At 41.9% G+C, this 18,353-nt stretch overlaps 1 protein-coding gene across 1 annotated transcript; it reads left to right on the top strand.

Annotated features, from left to right (window-relative positions):
• Positions 1–1,204: 1,204 nt before the first annotated feature.
• Positions 1,205–16,506, top strand: TUBB6 (tubulin beta 6 class V). Its single transcript, XM_066579525.1, has 4 exons — positions 1,205–1,378; positions 4,294–4,402; positions 12,056–12,166; positions 15,163–16,506. Exons 1-4 carry the CDS (start codon positions 1,322–1,324, stop codon positions 16,224–16,226), a joined length of 1,341 nt encoding a protein of 446 aa, XP_066435622.1. The 5' UTR covers positions 1,205–1,321; the 3' UTR covers positions 16,227–16,506.
• Positions 16,507–18,353: the final 1,847 nt, after the last annotated feature.

Genomic DNA, 18,353 nt, shown 5'->3' with positions numbered 1-18,353 from the left:
CACACAAGCGTATGATTACCGCTAATTACGTGTGTGATGTATGTGCGTATGATACACAGTTCCGCTCACATTTTCAAGTAGAAATTGCGTAATACGTGAGTACAAAAAAAAATGCAGCATGTTCTATTTTGCAGCATATTATGCAAGAGAGAGCCCATTGTTCTCTATGGGCGTGTATACACGCCGTTGCGAAGCGACAGCACGGGAAATTAAATAAAAATGGTGGACTGTGCATGACAGCGTAGTACAGCCTAGTACAATAGGTATGGGACTCTAGTGGCTCCACAGTGGTAAAACGCTGTGTGGCTCACTCAGCATGTTACGCTTACGGCCGTGTGAGCCCGGCTAAAGACTTCTCTTTTGTTTTTTCAATTTCCACTTTGTTAACTGACAAAAATAAACTACTAAGCCCACCTGCAAGAAGCAGAGCTGGATTCTGCATGCGGGAGCCTGATGCGGCATCCGACTCTGACAGCAGCGGCGTCCGCGCCTACTTGTATTTTCACTTCTTCATCTGTACAACAGATAGACCCGGCCGCTCGCCATCGGACATATGCAGCACTGATTTTTTTTCTCTAAATTTTATTTTTCCCACGCCGTCGCTAGGCGATGAACGCAATCCGCAACCTGTCTGCGTCGACTTCAATGGAAGCTTTCCGTGCGGAGATGGAGCATGCTGCAATTTTTCCTACACTTGTGGAAACTGCAACTGGCTTCCGCAAATGTGCAGGAAAATGTGTTTTTCCACAGCATGCTATGGACGGTACTTGCTGCAGATCCGCAGTGCGGACACCGGTTGCGGATTCCGCACAAAAAAATCTGCTTGTGTGCAGGCGGCCTAACACTTCTACTTTGAAAACATTCTTTCTTTGCATTTTTTTTCCAAACCTGCCTAAAACTTTTGCACAGTACTGTGAGAAGTTAAATTAGTCAGGAGGGGTGAGAGGTTATGCCTGTTAGTCACAGTATACTAAGGCACTGTGTAGGTAAAAGACATATAAAGTATCTTCACTTCTTGTCTGTTAGTTTTCTGCCCTCTTCCAGAGTTTTCATGCACTTCCAGCCTGTTTGCTGCTCCTATGTAATAACTCAGGATCTGTTCCTAAAAGCTGACAAAGTTGGATCTGTTCATTTCCCTCTATGGAAAAGACTCTGCCCAAATCCCCACCCATTGTCCCGACTCTCCAGGGCTCCGGCTGTCAGATCCAGCCCTCTGTAGGCTGAGCCTCGGCCAGGGTGAGTGTGCAGCGGCGAGCGCGGAGGAGCAGTCATCCACAGCACAGCAGCGGAGTAACGGAACACAGACCGGACCCGGCAGACCATGAGGGAGATCGTCCACATCCAGGCCGGCCAGTGCGGCAACCAGATCGGCACCAAGGTAATCACCACTCCTCTACAATGCCCGGACGAGCCCTGTCAGCGCAGACGCTTCTATTCTGATTGCAGCAATCAGATCGATCGATATCATCTATTGCTAAGAAGTTGCTCTTAGCGCTGATGGGGGGCGCACACAGCGCTGGGATGGAGCACACAGAACTTTTACATTGGGCTGGGTGTGTCTGACTGCTGACAACTCCATTCCTACAGCCTCAAGTGTGTTTCCCCTTCCTGATCTAGAATAATGGGAATGAGCAGACTGTGTGAATCCATGGGTTTCTCTGAATCCTTGCACTGTGGAGGATGGGAGTGGGAATAGATAGGTTTTCATAGGTGATGCAGGGCGATCTTTTCTGCTGCAATTTCCCCGCATGTCCAATGCATTTTTGCATTAAAAACACACAATTTACATCAAATTTACTTGCCTTTTTGACATAAATGGTTCCAATTGTAAAACGCTAGAAAAACGCACTGCACTCTCATGCAAACTACATGGCACTTGGGTGTGATGCATTTTGTACAGGCTTCCATAGGAAATAAAGAGCTATTCTTTGAACAGAATCTCCCAAAAATAGCAAATGTTGCCATTTTTCGAGGACAGATTATCAATCCAAAAGACAAATCGCTCATGTATTAACCCATTGAAGTCAATGGGTTCTTTTCCTGTGCGATTTCTGTCTATATCACAATTGGATGGAACTTGCGTGGAAATATTGCCTGTGTCAATACAGCCTTGGGGTCTCTTTATGTCTTCACTTGACTGTCTGCAGTAACTTTGGCCAAACTTGTAATTAAGGGCATTTTTGACATATTGCTGGGTATGTATTTCTGCCATTACCTTCTTTTGATTCATTAGTGAGAAGGGTTATGGTAGAAAAATACTGGCAGCTAGATGGAAACTGTCAATTGTTTCTGGATCTCCCATGGAGAGTAATGGAGCGGTTTGACACTTCTCTTCTACGAACTGGATACAAGGTACCCCAGTCTTATGATCAGTGAGGTTATCAGTAGTTAGAGCCACACCAATTAAACATTGATGATCTGTCCAGTGCATATAGAAAGTTCATTCTAAATAGGGAGGAATGCAATGGCATGTTTCTTCCCCCATTCTGCACATGCACTGACAAGTAATTCCATAATATCAATGCTGAACTGCAACGCTGGTGATTTGGGCAGTACATGACTAAGAAGGTGTCAGAACAGCTTTGCTGGGACTTTTGTTAGAGGAGATCCATGTAGATGAGTCTCACAGGAACTCATTTTATAGTATATGTTTGATAACTTCCATAACTCTTTCGGGTTCATGTTTTAACTCAGTGTAACACTTGCGTAACTCCCATTTTAAAAGCTGAGCATCAGATATAAAATAAGCACAGATATCCTTGTGAATATGAAGCTGATTTTCAGCAAAAGCTGAAGTTAAAGGTCACATGATGTGGCTGAAGTGTAATATCCTGGCAAATGACTCACTAGTTTTTCAAAATCTGCTGCATCAAAAAAAAAAAACTAGAAGCTTATCATAGGTTACTTGTGTACTGCAGACTTCTAGTTATGGCTGCAGCTCACAGGAGGTGTCAAGGAAGTGTTCTTGTTCAGGGAAATGGCTCTCTCATCCTCTTGGAATTCTAAAAAGCCCCCACAATCTCTATCGGACAGCAGGGAGTGTCCTGGGTGCTTCTGATATGCCAGGAATGCCACCAGCTGCTGTGCACCCACATCACACTATCTGCCATGTTACAGCCGGCACATTTGTTGAGGTGATAGTGTATCATATTCATACAATGAGTAAGGCAAGACATAAATACTAGATGGCAAACTTTTAAGAACAGTGTTTTATTTTTGGATACTTTGTATTGTTAACTGGCTTTAAAACGTCACCGTCTATTATTGACCTTATACAAGTGAAGTCAATTATGAATCTACTGTAGTGTTGCTCACAATGACCAATCAAATTACATTCGGTAACCATTACCAGCAAAATAAGTTTTGGAATCTGGCTCATGAGTTGCATTACTGTTCTTGTGATATCATTTAGACATAACCCTCACTATGTATTATTAGGTTGGCCACTCATTGATTATGTTGGACGATGAATGGGGCTCCTGTACTGTTAGGACCCTTTTACATGGCTAGATAAGTTGGAGTGAGCATGCAACCAGCAGTGAGGTAGCAATCATATATTGTTTGCTGGATATGCATTTAGACTGAACAATAATTGGACAGGAAGTGTTCTGTGGGTAGTAAAATAACTTCCTCCTCAGTCATAAAGTTACCTCCAGATATATTTTTTGTTTCACTCTAGTAACTGTGAATGCAAACTTTATTCTATTCTTTTTAGAGACTTGTCTGTAAGTAATGTTGGAAGGGAAGTTCAGGTACTGATTGCCCCATCAATCTTTCAAGGGGACCCCACTTCATCTGGGAGCAATTCTGTAGCATTATTATAGTCCATGGGACACCTATGTTTCTCTATGTTGAGCCCAAATGGGCACAGAAGTCTTCAGAGCAACAAAGTTAACTAATTCTAGCGATAGTTGTTTAGTCATACCTGTGTCTGGAATAGTTGAGTGACCTTCATAGTCATTTTGCTTCCTTAGACAATTTTATGGCAAGTCTGACTAGTTATACGGCTATTCATAGTTATATATCAACATAAACTTGGCTTTCAGGACTCCAGAAAAGCTAGGTAGAAGGAATAATGCTATTTAACGGATCTCTATATTTTAGTGGCTCAGACTGAACACAGTATTGATTATTTCCCAATTTGGCATTTTGAAATGTATTATGATAATTTAAGTACAGTGAAACGTCATGAGCTTCTGAAATGATATAATTGTTTGCTGTAGAAGTTGTTTGTTCATGTTCTAATCGGGATTCTTCCCATCTCTTTTTGTTTTTATTGTTCTTCATTCCAAGTTTTGGGAGGTGATCAGCGATGAGCATGGCATTGATCCAGCAGGAAGCTATGTCGGTGATTCAGCCCTACAGCTTGAGAGGATTAACGTGTACTACAATGAATCATCTTGTGAGTGCATCAGAAACCGTACCAGGATAAGTCAGGATGTCAGCTGTACTGTACAGTGCCTTTCTGACATTCTACATACATCAAAAAGTCATTTAGCACTAGGTGTGATACAGTAGAGTGTTCCAAGTAGGCAACGTGTGGGAATCATTTAGAGTATGCTCATACATACAGTAAATGCTGCGGATTCCGGTAAGATGTTAACAAATCTCAGGCTATGTTCAGATCTGTGCTAGAAGCCCAGTTTGTGCCTCCAACATAAAATGCCAGACTAAATGCTGGAAGGCATGTAGGAAGCCTGATGGACCCCATTATAATCAATAGTAACCAGAAAAAGATTACCAGTTCAACCAGTCTCACTGTTTTTCTCCCATTAAGTAGATAGACACATGAAGCTGCTGTTTGAGCACCATGAGAAAGGAAGGAGTTGCAGCCCCTCAGAAATGTGAAAATATTTTATTCTGTATGCATAATCGTAAAGTAAAAACTGGGCATAGGGTATAACAAGACTACATGTTTCGAGCAGAGCTCGAGCATATGCCATAATTAAAAGTTATGCTCAAAACATGTAGGACTGTCATATTCCTTGCAAAGTTTTTACTCTATGATTATGCACATGGACTAAAGTTGGATTTGGCACTTCCACTTTTACTGTTGTTCACTCCCATGTCCGAGCCAAACCAAAAGGACCTCAGGAGCACCAGTGTGAACCAAGACTCATTCACATGATTTGGAAAAGTATTTGTGCAGAATCTGCAGCAACATTGTCATACATTGTTGATTTTTTTTGTTGTTGCGGATTTCACTGTTTGTAATGACGGTAGAATTCCTAAAAGCTTAGAAATTCGGGAATGATTGCAGATAATCCCAATATTCCATTTATTGCTGTATTGGTCCAGGAAGCAGAGATAGGAGATGTTTGGTTGTCTCTTTAAGGCCGCTCTCGCATGGCCATGAATCTCACGCAAGCATGAACCCCATCCTTTTGAATGGAGTCATATATATGAGTAATTTTTTTCCCCTCACTTTGCAGTGCAGGAAAAAATCGTGGCATGTCCTATCTTTGGGCTTTCCTTCAGAATGCATCGCATATTGTTCTCAATAGGGCTGAAAAACACATTGCACGGAGTGCGATGCGAGGTTTCTTATTGAAAACAACGGGAAATGCTTGCTGCTCCTCCAGCATGGCTGAAAGCTGCGCAGGACGATTACAACTGCACAGAAGTCATGGGAGGCGTTTTTGAAACAAAAACACCTCGCATCCACTGGGCCATCACATGAGTGTGATATCGAGCCAAGTTTCACTGCCTAGTATCACACTCGGAGGTGTCAAACTAGCCTAACGGAGACACATGAACCGCTTCGGTAGTGTGTGGACCCTGCGGTTATTTTTTAACTATTAGGTTTTAGGGTTCCTGCACACGGAAAAAGCTGGATTGCACATGCGGAATCCCGCAGCAAAATCCGGGCCTGTGAGCAATGGTGTCCACGACAGTGTCACTTTCGTTTTCATCTGTACTACGGATGGCCTGCACGGCGCGCTGTCGCACATGTGCAGTACAGTTTTTTTTGTTTTTTTTTTAAACAACTGGTTTTCCCACAGAATCGCCTAGCGACGACACTGAATCCACGATCTTTTCGCAATGTCATTGTGGAAGGGCTGCAGAACGGGCGGCTTCCATTGACTTCAATGGAAGCCGTGCCAGCGGAATCTGTGGAAAAATAAAGCATGCTGCGTTTTTTATTTTTTTCCCTCCGCTTGCGGAAACCGCAATTGGTTTCCACAAGTGTGGAGGAAGAATCGATTTCCAATAGCATTCTGTGGGCGCTATTTGGTGCGGACGACCGCTGCGGATTTAGCAGTGGATTCTGCAGCAAATATCCATCCGTAGGGCAGGAGCCGTTAGGGAGACTTAGAAGTTATATTGTGTGCATCTGCTTTAATAAATAGTTACATGTTAAATCGGTTGTACCAGAATTGACCTTTATCACCTATCCACAGGATAAGTGATAAGCGTCTGATCAGTGAGGGTCAAGCATACACACTGCCACTCCATTCATTTCAATACTACTGCCTCCTAAACTCTTATCTCCAGTAGTCCGCAGGCTCTACAATCCCTCCATTGAAGCTCCTCCTCACTGCAGTGATACAGTGCATAGGAGAGGGAGACACAGAACCCCCATTTTCGGGATTGACCGAGACCTCCACTGATCAGACTTTCATGTGTGGATAGGTGATACGAGTCAATTCCGGTACAACCCCTTTAAAGTCTAAGAGATAAAATAGTCTAAACTTTTACACATCCTCTACATCAGGGGTCCCCAACTCCAGTCCTCAAGGACCACCAACAGGTCATGTTTTCAGGATCTCCTATAGTAAGCAAACCTGTGGCAATGTGTGAGGCACTGACAATAATTACATCACCTGTGCAATACTGAGGAAATCCTGAAAACATGACCTGTTGGTGGTCCCTGAGGACTGGAGGTGGGGAACACTGCTCTACATAACCAGGGTCCACTGCACGGATCAACAGCTGTATGCTAACAGGGTTATCGTATTGCTACATGATGCGCTTCTAATTCTCCTTGTGTAGTCATAGCTGTCTCCTCAGATGTGTGCTGTCTTCTCAGATATGTAAGGCTTCTGAACGCAGCATCTATTTCTCATAACTAAGCAGGATGCAGCCATGAAAGCTGTTTACATGTGTAGTAACTGTTCATTCAAACTGCAAGCAGCTATAATTCCTTTATAGGATGAATTTTCAAAAAATGCTGCGCCTCTTGTACTCGTCTCCAAGTAAATGTAGTTCCACTCAGCAATATTTAGGTTGGCTGCGCTCCCGCTGGCGCAGCTCGGAGCTCTGCTGTCTTGGCATACTTCCTTCTCTCATCTGCTCTATGTGAGACACAGCTTTCTGCATATATCAGTTAGAGTTCTAACGGCGCATTTCAGACCTCGATGAACTTTTATTTAAAAAAAAAAATGACCACAATCTGCTTACGGCTTATACTAAAATAAATCGTGGGTGGTTGTCCGGAACTGGCTAACATTTGTGATGCTAAGAATTCAAAGAAACCGCTCCAGTTCTGTAATGCCGCTAGAAGCCCAGCAGTTGTGTAAGCTGTGGCTGTAACGATGTGTACCTGCTATCAGTGGCCTGATATATTCTCCTTGTTACACTTGGAATGCCCGCTGGTTAGGGATCGCACCAGATACGTGCCATGACGTCAACAAATTTTTCCATAGAAAATTGTATACCATATTGCCATGTGGCTTACACAATTTGTTTTCTGATTACAGCCAGGGTCGTATTCCACGATGCGATTGGAACGAGTGAACAAGTCGTTTGCTTTCATTTGATTTCATGTGCAGATAATCAGTTACAATATTTTTTTTTTACAAAGAGTATTTTCTGAGCATAAGGCTGGGTTCACACGGGGCGGATTTGCCGCGGAGTTTCGTTGCGGCAAATCCGCATGCGGCCGCTAATCCCGGGATTAGCCAGCCATGTGAACGAGATTTCTCAGAAATCTCGTCCACACGAGACGGCAAATACGCTGCGGCTAAGCCGGCAGCAGATTTGCCGACCGCAGCATGTCCATTTTTTTTTTTCTGCTGCGGCCGCGCTCTCCTCTATGGGACCGCCAGCCGCAGCGGAAGAGCGAGCGGCCGGGCCGCTTCAAAGCCGCCATGGGTTTTGCAGCAGCGGTTCTCCTTTTCGCTGCAGCCAAACCGCGAGATTTCCACTGAGAATCCGCCCTGTGAGAACCCAGCCTTAGTGTATTCCTGTAATGTCTCTGGGAGTCTAATGTATCCTACTAGTTAATAATCATCATCTCTGATGGTCTAGGACTATGGTGGCGAGTCTATGGCACACGGTCAGCCGTGCAAATAACTGCACACGCGGACATCACCTCTACGCGATAATCGTCCTGCGTAAATGGCCGTATTGGCACTTTGTGATAAAGAAGTGGGTTTTGGGTTGCAGTTTCGGCACTCCGTCACTAAACGTTTGGCCATCACTGGCCTAGGATGGTAAAAGGTTGATATTAACATCCATGGATGGTTATAGGTTAGGATTAAATAGACCTGAAAGTATAGGGTGGTTTAATGGTTAATATATAATTATAGTGCTGTGAAATTGTGGCATTCTACAGCATTTACTGTGGGTATAAATGGCGTCTACTTTTAATTTTGTGTAGCGCCACAATTACAGTTATACACTGTTTATATAGTTTTTATATGCCTACAGTTTGTGCCACCATATTCTGGGAGCCATAGCTCGTTTTTTTGTAGGACGACCTTATGCTGTCATTAGTGCTATTTTGGGGTAAGGTGACTTTTTATTGTGCTTGAGAGCTGAAAATAAAACAAAAAAAAAACAACTCTGACATTGATTTATTTTTTTTTTTTTGTACATGCTCTTCATCGTGATGTATAATTGACTTGTTTTGTGGGTCAGAACAATTATGGGGATACTACTTTTTTTTCTCAAGGTTTATAACTCTTAGATTACTACCTCTGCACAGTAAAAGCATTTATCATACATCTCCAGATGTAGAGACATTACTTTTTTTCTTCCTTTCTTTAATAAATTCTTTGTTTTAAAGGTTTTTCTCTCCCCCCCCCCCCCCCCCAAAATATCATGTAAAACTGTTATAGCGCATATAAGGGTAATAACTATAGATGAGCGAGTATACTCGCTAAAGGCAATTGCTCGAGCGAGCATTGCCTTTAGTGAGTATCTCCCCCGCTCAAGACTGCGGGTTCGGGTGCCGGCAGCTGGCACGGAGCTGCAGGGCGGAACATGGGGGAGATCTCTCTTTCTCCTCTCCCCCCCCCCCCCCCGCTGACAGCCGCTACTCGCCAGCACCTGAACCTTCTGTCTCGAGCGGGGAGATACTCGCTATACTCACTAAAGGCAATGCTCGCTCGAGCAATTGCCTTTAGCGAGTATACTCGCTCATCTCTAGTAATAACCAATCAAAACAAACTTGGGCCCATCTAGTTCTCGATCATGGAACTAGTCGGATGGAAAATATAGTAATGTGGGGGTGAAGTAAGGCCCCAGCAGGGACCGGTTTTAAGTAATGAAAAGGTGATCCCCCAGAAAAGAAAATCCACACTGCACTGGTTCCTACCTATAGTTGACTTTAACCTACCTAAAAACTAAAACTCTCCCCTTCTGTGGGACAACTGTCCTTATTTTCTACGTATTTCTGGGGGTGGGAATGCTCATATGCTTAAAAAATGTCAGATTTTTGACTAAGGCCATAATAGAACTAAGGAGAACAGAACCCATTGATTTCAATGGCATCATTCATATGCACTATTTCCCTGTGCATTTGTGCACCAAAAATTCCCATAGAAGTCAATGGGAATGTGCAAATGCATGCAAAATACGCTAGGATATCCATGAAACGCTGCGTAATTGCACTGGAATAAGAACAGATCTGGAAGTCATTAGACTAATTAGCCATTTAAATTGGCGCATATTTTTTTTTTTTTCAAATGCACATGCCTTGCGTGTGGAAAACGGAAACATTGTTCTACAAAAACTCCAGAAGTGGGTTGTGTGCTGTACACCAGGCGCACAGTGAAACTGAAAAATTAAGACCGCCAGCCGTTATAAGGGGTATATGAAAAAATAAATCTTGCTTTAAAAAAAAAAAAAAAAAAAAAATCTACAGTTCAGAATGGATATCTGAATATGGCAAATGTGCTCAGGAGTAGATATATGTATGTATGCTTCCTTTCATCGACCACATTTGCTGGCGCTTTATGAAAAGGCGGCCAGAGTAACCAACCCATTTTTTTCCGTCAATGTTTAGCTCAAGCAACGACAATTCCCAAATAGGTTAGACCAATGCAACATAACATTAAAGGGAGAATTCTGTAATTCCGCATTTGTGTGAGATGTTTAGCATAAATAGACAGCGGGAGCCCAATATTGGTCCTGAAATACAGGAAACCATAGTTATCATATTTCCATACGTGGACGTCATATGAAGTCTGTTGACTTTATATTGATGGCAGCCTAAATGGGTTTTGTGTACATAAAGCACAGTATAATGAAACGTTCTGTAACTTTCTAATACATGTTGTCTTTTCCTTTTTCCCCATTTCCAAGATCTCTGCTGTAGGTAGATAGGAACATTCTTGTTTAGATCTGTAACTTGTCAGCTTCTGGTGATAGACTTGTTCCCTGCTAAGAAGTAGACAAGATTTTATCCAGTCTAGACAATCCTCTGTGAGCTAAACACATCGGCTGCAGCACAAATTCTCTGTCCTAATAGTTTGCCAGAATACATCAATCAGTTTACTCCGTTACAATATACTCCTTGGTCACACACAGGTTTTTCATTTGTATTTTTTCCAGATAGCAAAGTCTTTGGGAAAATACCTTAAAGGGGTTGTCTCGCGGCAGCAAGTGGGTCTATACACTTCTGTATGGCCATATTAATGCACTTTGTAATGTACATCGTGCATTAATTATGAGCCATACAGAAGTTATTCACTTACCTGCTCCGTTGCTAGCGTCCCCGTCTCCATGGATCCGTCTGATTCTGATGTCTTCGTGCTTTTTTAGACGCGCTTGCGCTGTGCGGTCTTCTTCCTGGTGAATGGGACCGCTCGTGCCGGAGAGCTGGTCCTCGTAGCTCCGCCCCGTCACGTGTGCCGATTCCAGCCAATCAGGAGGCTGGAATCGGCAATGGACCGCACAGAGCCCACGGTGCACCATGGGAGAAGACCCGCGGTGCATCGTGGGTGAAGATCCCGGCAGCCATCTTGGTGAAGGAAGAAGACGTCGCAGAGCGGGGATTCGGGTAAGTAATAAAAATTTTTTTTTTAACACATCCTTTGGGGTTGTCCTGCGCCAAACGGGGGGCCTATGGAAAAAAAACAAAAACATTTTGGCGCGAGACAACCCCTTTAAAAAAAATAAATAAATCAGGTTCGGATCATGCTGGAGTTTAGAAAAAATGCAACGCATCCAAAAACACCTCTAAAAAATGCAATGTTGGTAGGGTTTTTCATATTTTACTATTGCCCTACAGCTAACATGTGGATGTTAGCTGTAGGGCAATAGTTTAATAAACGGTCAATTATATGAAATGACAACATGGTGAATATAGCAAAAGTCACACGTACAACTGTGAGAACTAGTAAGCAGTCGGAGGCTGTGTTTCCACTAGTGTTTTTAAGTTTCTGGCAGGAGTACCAGTATTTATATATAATATGTGAAATTATATATATATATATATATATATATATATATATATATATATATATATATATATATATATATATATATATATATATATATATATAAAATGGCAAAGTAGTCTGTAGCTCTATTCCTGCTTTCAAACACGGGAACCTCCAATAGAAACTTTATAGATCCCTTTAAGGGTCAATCAGATCCAGTCGAAAACTGATCCAGCATGGCTGTTGTCTGCGTTGTGTTATGTACTGAACAATGACTGCAGGAATCATTATGCTTTTCTGTATCAGGAACCAAAAGGTATTGTATTTACGTAGTAATGCTAATGTGAAAAGAACCCTGGGTTCTGAATGGTAGCAGTGAAAGGAATACCTAAGTGGGAAAGGATACTAAGAAATACAATCTAATTGTGTTCTCTCTTTCCAAACAGCCCAGAAATATGTGCCAAGAGCAGTGCTAGTCGATCTGGAACCAGGTACCATGGATAGTGTCAGGTCTGGCCCATTTGGACAACTCTTCAGACCCGATAATTTTATTTTCGGTGAGTATTAATTAATTTAGGTTCATAATGTACAGTCACATCTGATGCTTAATCCCTCAACTGGATATGATACCATATTCACAAAAACCTTTGAGAAAGATAAGTGGGATTGTACATTGCTTGATATGGCCTGCAAGCCGCATCTATATATATATATATATAAAGCTGGAAGGACTGACTGAAGGACTGACTGAAGGACTGACTGAAGGACTGACTGAAGGACTGACTGAAGGACTGACTGAAGGACTGACTGAAGGACTGACTGAAGGACTGACTGAAGGACTGACTGAAGGACTGACTGAAGGACTGACTGAAGGACTGACTGAAGGACTGACTGAAGGACTGACTGAAGGACTGACTGAAGGACTGACTGAAGGACTGACTGAAGGACTGACTGAAGGACTGACTGAAGGACTGACTGAAGGACTGACTGAAGGACTGACTGAAGGACTGACTGAAGGACTGACTGAAGGACTGACTGAAGGACTGACTGAAGGACTGACTGAAGGACTGACTGAAGGACTGACTGAAGGACTGACTGAAGGACTGACTGAAGGACTGACTGAAGGACTGACTGAAGGACTGACTGAAGGACTGACTGAAGGACTGACTGAAGGACTGACTGACTGGCCAAAAGTTCTCCAACTTCCTGATGTCGTAGAAACATGAAATTTGGCGCAAGCATAGATTATCTCCAAAATAGGAAAAGAAATTGGGTCCCAACTCGATTATTCAATTCTAGCGCAAAAGAATTGGCGTCGAAATTTTACGTACATAATCTAAATCTCTCACTTCCCAATGTCCTAGAAACGTGAAATTTGGCAGGAGCATTGATTATGTCATAAATAGGAAAAGTTAATATGTCCCAACTCGATTGTTCAATTCTATGCGCAAAAGAATTAGCGTCCAAATTTTACATGCGGAATGTAATTTTCTCACTTTCCGGTGTCATAGAAACAGGAAATTTGGCACGAGCATTGATTATGTTATAAATAGGAAAAGTTAATAGGTCCCAACTCCATTATTAATTCTAGCGCAAAAGAATTGGCGTCGAAATTTTACGTGCGGAATGTAATTTCTTCACTTTCCAGTGTCATAGAAACAGGAAATTTGGCACAAGCATTGATTAGTCATAAATAGTAAAAGCTAATGGGTCCCAACTCCATTATTCAATTCTAGCGCAAAAGAATTGGCGTCGAAATTTTACGTGCGGAATGTAATTTTCTCACTTTCCGGTGTCATAGAAACAGGAAATTTGGCACGAGCATTGATTATGTCATAAATAGGAAAATTTAATAGGTCCCAATTCGATTATTCAATTCTAGCGCAAAAGAATTGGCGTCGAAATTTTACGTGCGGAATGTAATTTTTTCACTTTCCGGTGTCATAGAAACAGGAAATTTGGCACGAGCATTGATTATGTCATAAATAGGAAACGCTAATGGGTCCCAACTCCATTATTCAATTCTATGCGCAAAAGAATTAGCGTCCAAATTTTACGTGCGGAATGTAATTTTCTCACTTTCCGGTGTCATAGAAACAGGAAATTTGGCACGAGCATTGATTATGTCATAAATAGGAAAATTTAATAGGTCCCAATTCGATTATTCAATTCTAGCGCAAAAGAATTGGCGTCGAAATTTTACGTGCGGAATGTAATTTTCTCACTTTCCGGTGTCATAGAAACAGGAAATTTGGCACGAGCATTGATTATGTCATAAATAGGAAAATTTAATAGGTCCCAATTCGATTATTCAATTCTAGCGCAAAAGAATTGGCGTCGAAATTTTACGTGCGGAATGTAATTTTCTCACTTTCCGGTGTCATAGAAACAGGAAATTTGGCACGAGCATTGATTATGTCATAAATAGGAAAATTTAATAGGTCCCAATTCGATTATTCAATTCTAGCGCAAAAGAATTGGCGGCGAAATTTTACGTGCGGAATGTAATTTTTTCACTTTCCGGTGTCATAGAAACAGGAAATTTGGCACGAGCATTGATTGTCATAAATAGTAAAAGCTAATGGGTCCCAACTCCATTATTCAATTCTATGCGCAAAAGAATTAGCGTCGAAATTTTACGTACGGAATCTAATTTTCTCACTTTCCGGTGTCCTAGAAACGGGAAATTTGGCACGAGCATTGATTATGTCATAAGTAGGAAAAGCTAATGGGTCCCAACTCGATTATTCAATTCTATGTGCAAAATAATTAGCGTCCAAATTTTACGTGCGGAATGTAATTTTCTCACTTTCCGGTGTCATAGAAACGGGAAATTTGGCACAAGCATTGATTATATCATAAATAGGGAAAGCTAATGGGTCCCAACTCCATTATTCAATTCTATGCGCAAAAGAATTAGCGTCCAAATTTTACGTGCATAATCCAAATCTCTCACTTCCCAATGTCATAGAAACATGAAATTTGGCACAAGCAAATAAATATGAAAAGTTAATAGGTCCCAACTGGATTATTCAATTCTAAGCGCAAAAGAATTAGCATCCAAATTTTATGTAGGTAATCTAATTCTTTCACTTCCTGATGTCATTTTATATAAAGGAAACGTTGCATGGTTACCTTCACGTGGTGTTTCCTGGGTAACGCAGAGAACTATGCAAAATGGTGAACATATGTTTTTCCTCAGTATCTCTAAAGTAACCACGACTTCATAAGACTTTCCGTGTGAACACCAGATAAACACCAGTACCAAATTAACTCGGGCGAAGCCGGGTATATCAGCTAGTTCTTATATATACACTTATGAATAGGGATACTATTAGAAATCATTATAAAAGTTTGTCAATCGGCTACATAAATGTGTGCATCTGAGGAGACTGCAGTACTGTACACCAAATTTACTGTTTTCGGTGCTTTGTGTACAAGTAGACTATGTGAACAAAAAGTTTTCAAAAACAAGTGTTCATCGTAGGATAAGTTTCTTTGTGATTCTACATGTCTTTGGGAGTTCTTCATTAAAAGTTTACTTTGGTTACAGGACAAACGGGAGCAGGGAATAACTGGGCCAAGGGACATTATACAGAAGGTGCAGAGCTGGTAGATTCTGTTCTGGATATAGTCAGAAAGGAATGTGAACATTGTGACTGTCTGCAAGGATTTCAGCTCACGCATTCTCTTGGAGGAGGAACGGGCTCCGGCATGGGCACACTGCTCATAAGCAAGATAAGAGAAGAATATCCTGATAGGATAATGAACACATTCAGTGTCATGCCCTCACCCAAAGTATCGGACACAGTCGTAGAGCCGTATAACGCCACCTTGTCTGTGCACCAACTGGTTGAGAACACAGATGAAACCTATTGTATTGACAATGAAGCCTTGTATGACATTTGCTTCCGCACCTTGAAACTAACTACACCCACCTATGGCGATCTCAATCATCTAGTGTCTGCCACTATGAGTGGTGTAACCACCTCATTACGTTTCCCAGGTCAGCTCAATGCAGATCTTCGAAAGTTAGCTGTAAACATGGTCCCATTCCCACGTCTTCACTTCTTCATGCCTGGCTTTGCACCCCTGACAGCTAGAGGAAGCCAACAATATCGAGCACTCACCGTACCGGAACTTACCCAGCAGATGTTTGATGCCAAGAACATGATGGCAGCTTGTGATCCCCGCCATGGTCGGTATCTAACTGTGGCTACAGTCTTTAGGGGGCCAATGTCTATGAAGGAGGTAGATGAACAAATGCTAGCAGTCCAAAACAAAAACAGTAGTTACTTCGTAGAATGGATTCCAAACAACGTGAAGGTGGCTGTGTGTGACATTCCACCCAGAGGGCTTAAGATGGCCTCCACATTCATTGGGAACAGCACCGCAATCCAAGAATTATTTAAGAGGATCTCAGAACAGTTTTCTGCCATGTTTAGGAGAAAGGCCTTCCTACACTGGTTCACTGGTGAAGGGATGGATGAAATGGAATTCACAGAGGCGGAGAGCAACATGAATGATCTAGTCTCGGAGTACCAACAGTATCAAGAAGCTACAGCCAACGATGCCGAGGAAGCATTTGAGGAAGACGAGGAAGAAATCCATGAATGAAACAATCTATTCCGGTGATCTTATTGAGTCTAGGAATAGCATATTTGCCTAGTTTCCATGTACTGTGAAAGATGGCTGCCTCTGTGCACTGAAGTTGCAGAGTAACTCATTTGTATGGACAAGATCTTACTATTGGACAAGTACCGGGAAAAGATTTGGCACTGTGTTTTTATATTCTTAGAAATGTTTGTATAGATTTCCTCAACTTCTGTATTTTAATACAGTCAAATTTATCTGCTCTGCAAGTAATCTGGTTTAATAAAAAAAAATAATGCCAGCATGCCAGGCGTGAATTCTGATTCAAATCCACATTCACAAAACTTCAATGCCTCTGGTCAACCTTAAAAATCATTTTACTCTTATTTTGTTTATACATTAAAATAATCTTCTGGTTTCGGGACAAAATTCCGTCCAGAGGGGGCAGGTGGAATATTACCTGCACTTGTTCTCTACCGGTCATCGGACCTGCCGCTTTCAGGTCCCATTTTCAGGGATGCATTGGTAAGGTTTGACTACCAATCTATTTATACCTGCTCTCTTACTGGGCAGTGCTGCTCATGTGATCAGCAGAAGAAGAAGTGCATGTACTATATCCCCTGGTTCATCAGGTGTCGGGATATAATTTTCTCCCAAAACCAGAAGGCCACTTTAAAGGGTAGTCCGTCCCCTAATGTTTTGGACACAATATACTGTTATGAGGAATCCATTGTTACCTTTATTTGTTTTCAGTGTTTTTGCACTCTGCAGATATTGCATCTTAAGTTTGTTGCACACCATATGCAAATCAGCAGTGGACAGACCCATGGGCGATTCACCTCTGCCTGCGGACCAGGCTTTCTCCCTTCCTCCTGACTGTATATGTATGGTCTGTAGCTTATTTAGGTGAATATTGAAGGTAATCATAATTAAACTGTGCCCCCCAGCAGGCAAAAATGGTATACTCTCAGCTAATGCTGTGCTGATGCATCATGGGATAGATGTGAAACTGAAAAAAAAAATCTCACTTTCAAGGTGGTATTTGACAAGCATCAGACAGGCAGCTGCACTCCAAGGAAGTAGCTACAATACACAGGAGATCTCCAGAGTGTGACAGGTAAGGTGTGCACAGCTAGAAGAAAAAAAAAATTATACAGATTTTTTTTTTTTTTTTTGCTGGAGTGGCCCTTTAAAGTTAGTGACTGCTGAGAAAATAATGGACTCTCTACTACCTGTTGCATCCCCTGCCGCTTTGGTCCCCACTCACTTCCAGGTACAGCTGGTCACCTGACAACTAAGTGTGTAAAAAGCAAACCCCCCAAAAATTTACAATGTCCCCCATACAGAATAAAAAAAATGCATTTAATTTACTGTATAGCTCATTATGGGTGCAACAATACTAGATGGGTATGTTGTAATTTTTCTGATTACAAAAGTTTTTTTCTCACTGGAATATTTTTACAATGTTTTTTCTTAGCCTCTATTGGGAACATGAATGTTGGTTCCCGACCACAGCGCCATCGAACTGGTAAAGCTGACATCACTATGTTAGAGCTGCAAGAAGGGCTCAAATGAATCTTCTACTAAACGGTCTCTACAGAGCAATGGATTACAGATCCTTCAGCAGCTTCAAGCGGATGCAATTAGGAACAATAAGGTTTATGGCAGGATAGTCAAACAGGCTTTTTAGTTTATAGAATCCAAGTGATCTATGGTAGCAGCTAGAGAGGAGGTAAAAACCCAAGGTAGCTTATATATAAACATTAAATCCACCAATCAAAACAATAGGATAAGATTGATTACGTTTTGGCAATGAAACACTTCCACAGTCGTAGCCTTTCCACATACAAACTAGCCACTTGGATTCTATTGCAATTGGAGTGGAATTAATGCCTCTTGCGTGGGCAGACCTATATACCTCTCCATCCAGTTTTTCCTTTTTTTATACTCTGTTACACATATCCCATTTTTCTGTTTTATCATTTTAAGTTTACCTTAACCCCTTACTGATGTCCAATTTTTTTGGGCCGCCCTCACTAATGGGGTTTAAACCTACACCTCCTCTTAAGGATCCATTCACACGAGCGTGTGCTAGTTCGTACATAGGTGCGCAGGTCCATGCAGCATTGCTTTCAATGAGGCCGTGGCTGC

The sequence above is a fragment of the Eleutherodactylus coqui genome, chromosome 9, assembly GCF_035609145.1.
Source record: "Eleutherodactylus coqui strain aEleCoq1 chromosome 9, aEleCoq1.hap1, whole genome shotgun sequence".
NCBI classification, from domain to species: Eukaryota; Metazoa; Chordata; class Amphibia; order Anura; family Eleutherodactylidae; genus Eleutherodactylus; species Eleutherodactylus coqui.
This window is presented reverse-complemented; position numbering and strand designations above follow the sequence as displayed.

Coding starts and splice junctions, on each gene's coding strand:
- TUBB6 (XM_066579525.1), top strand. CDS start 1,322: ATGAGGGAGATCGTCCACATCCAGGCCGGCCAGTGCGGCAACCAGATC. Junction 1,379..4,293: donor GCAACCAGATCGGCACCAAG/GTAATCACCACT, acceptor CTTCATTCCAAG/TTTTGGGAGGTGATCAGCGA. Junction 4,403..12,055: donor GTACTACAATGAATCATCTT/GTGAGTGCATCA, acceptor CTTTCCAAACAG/CCCAGAAATATGTGCCAAGA.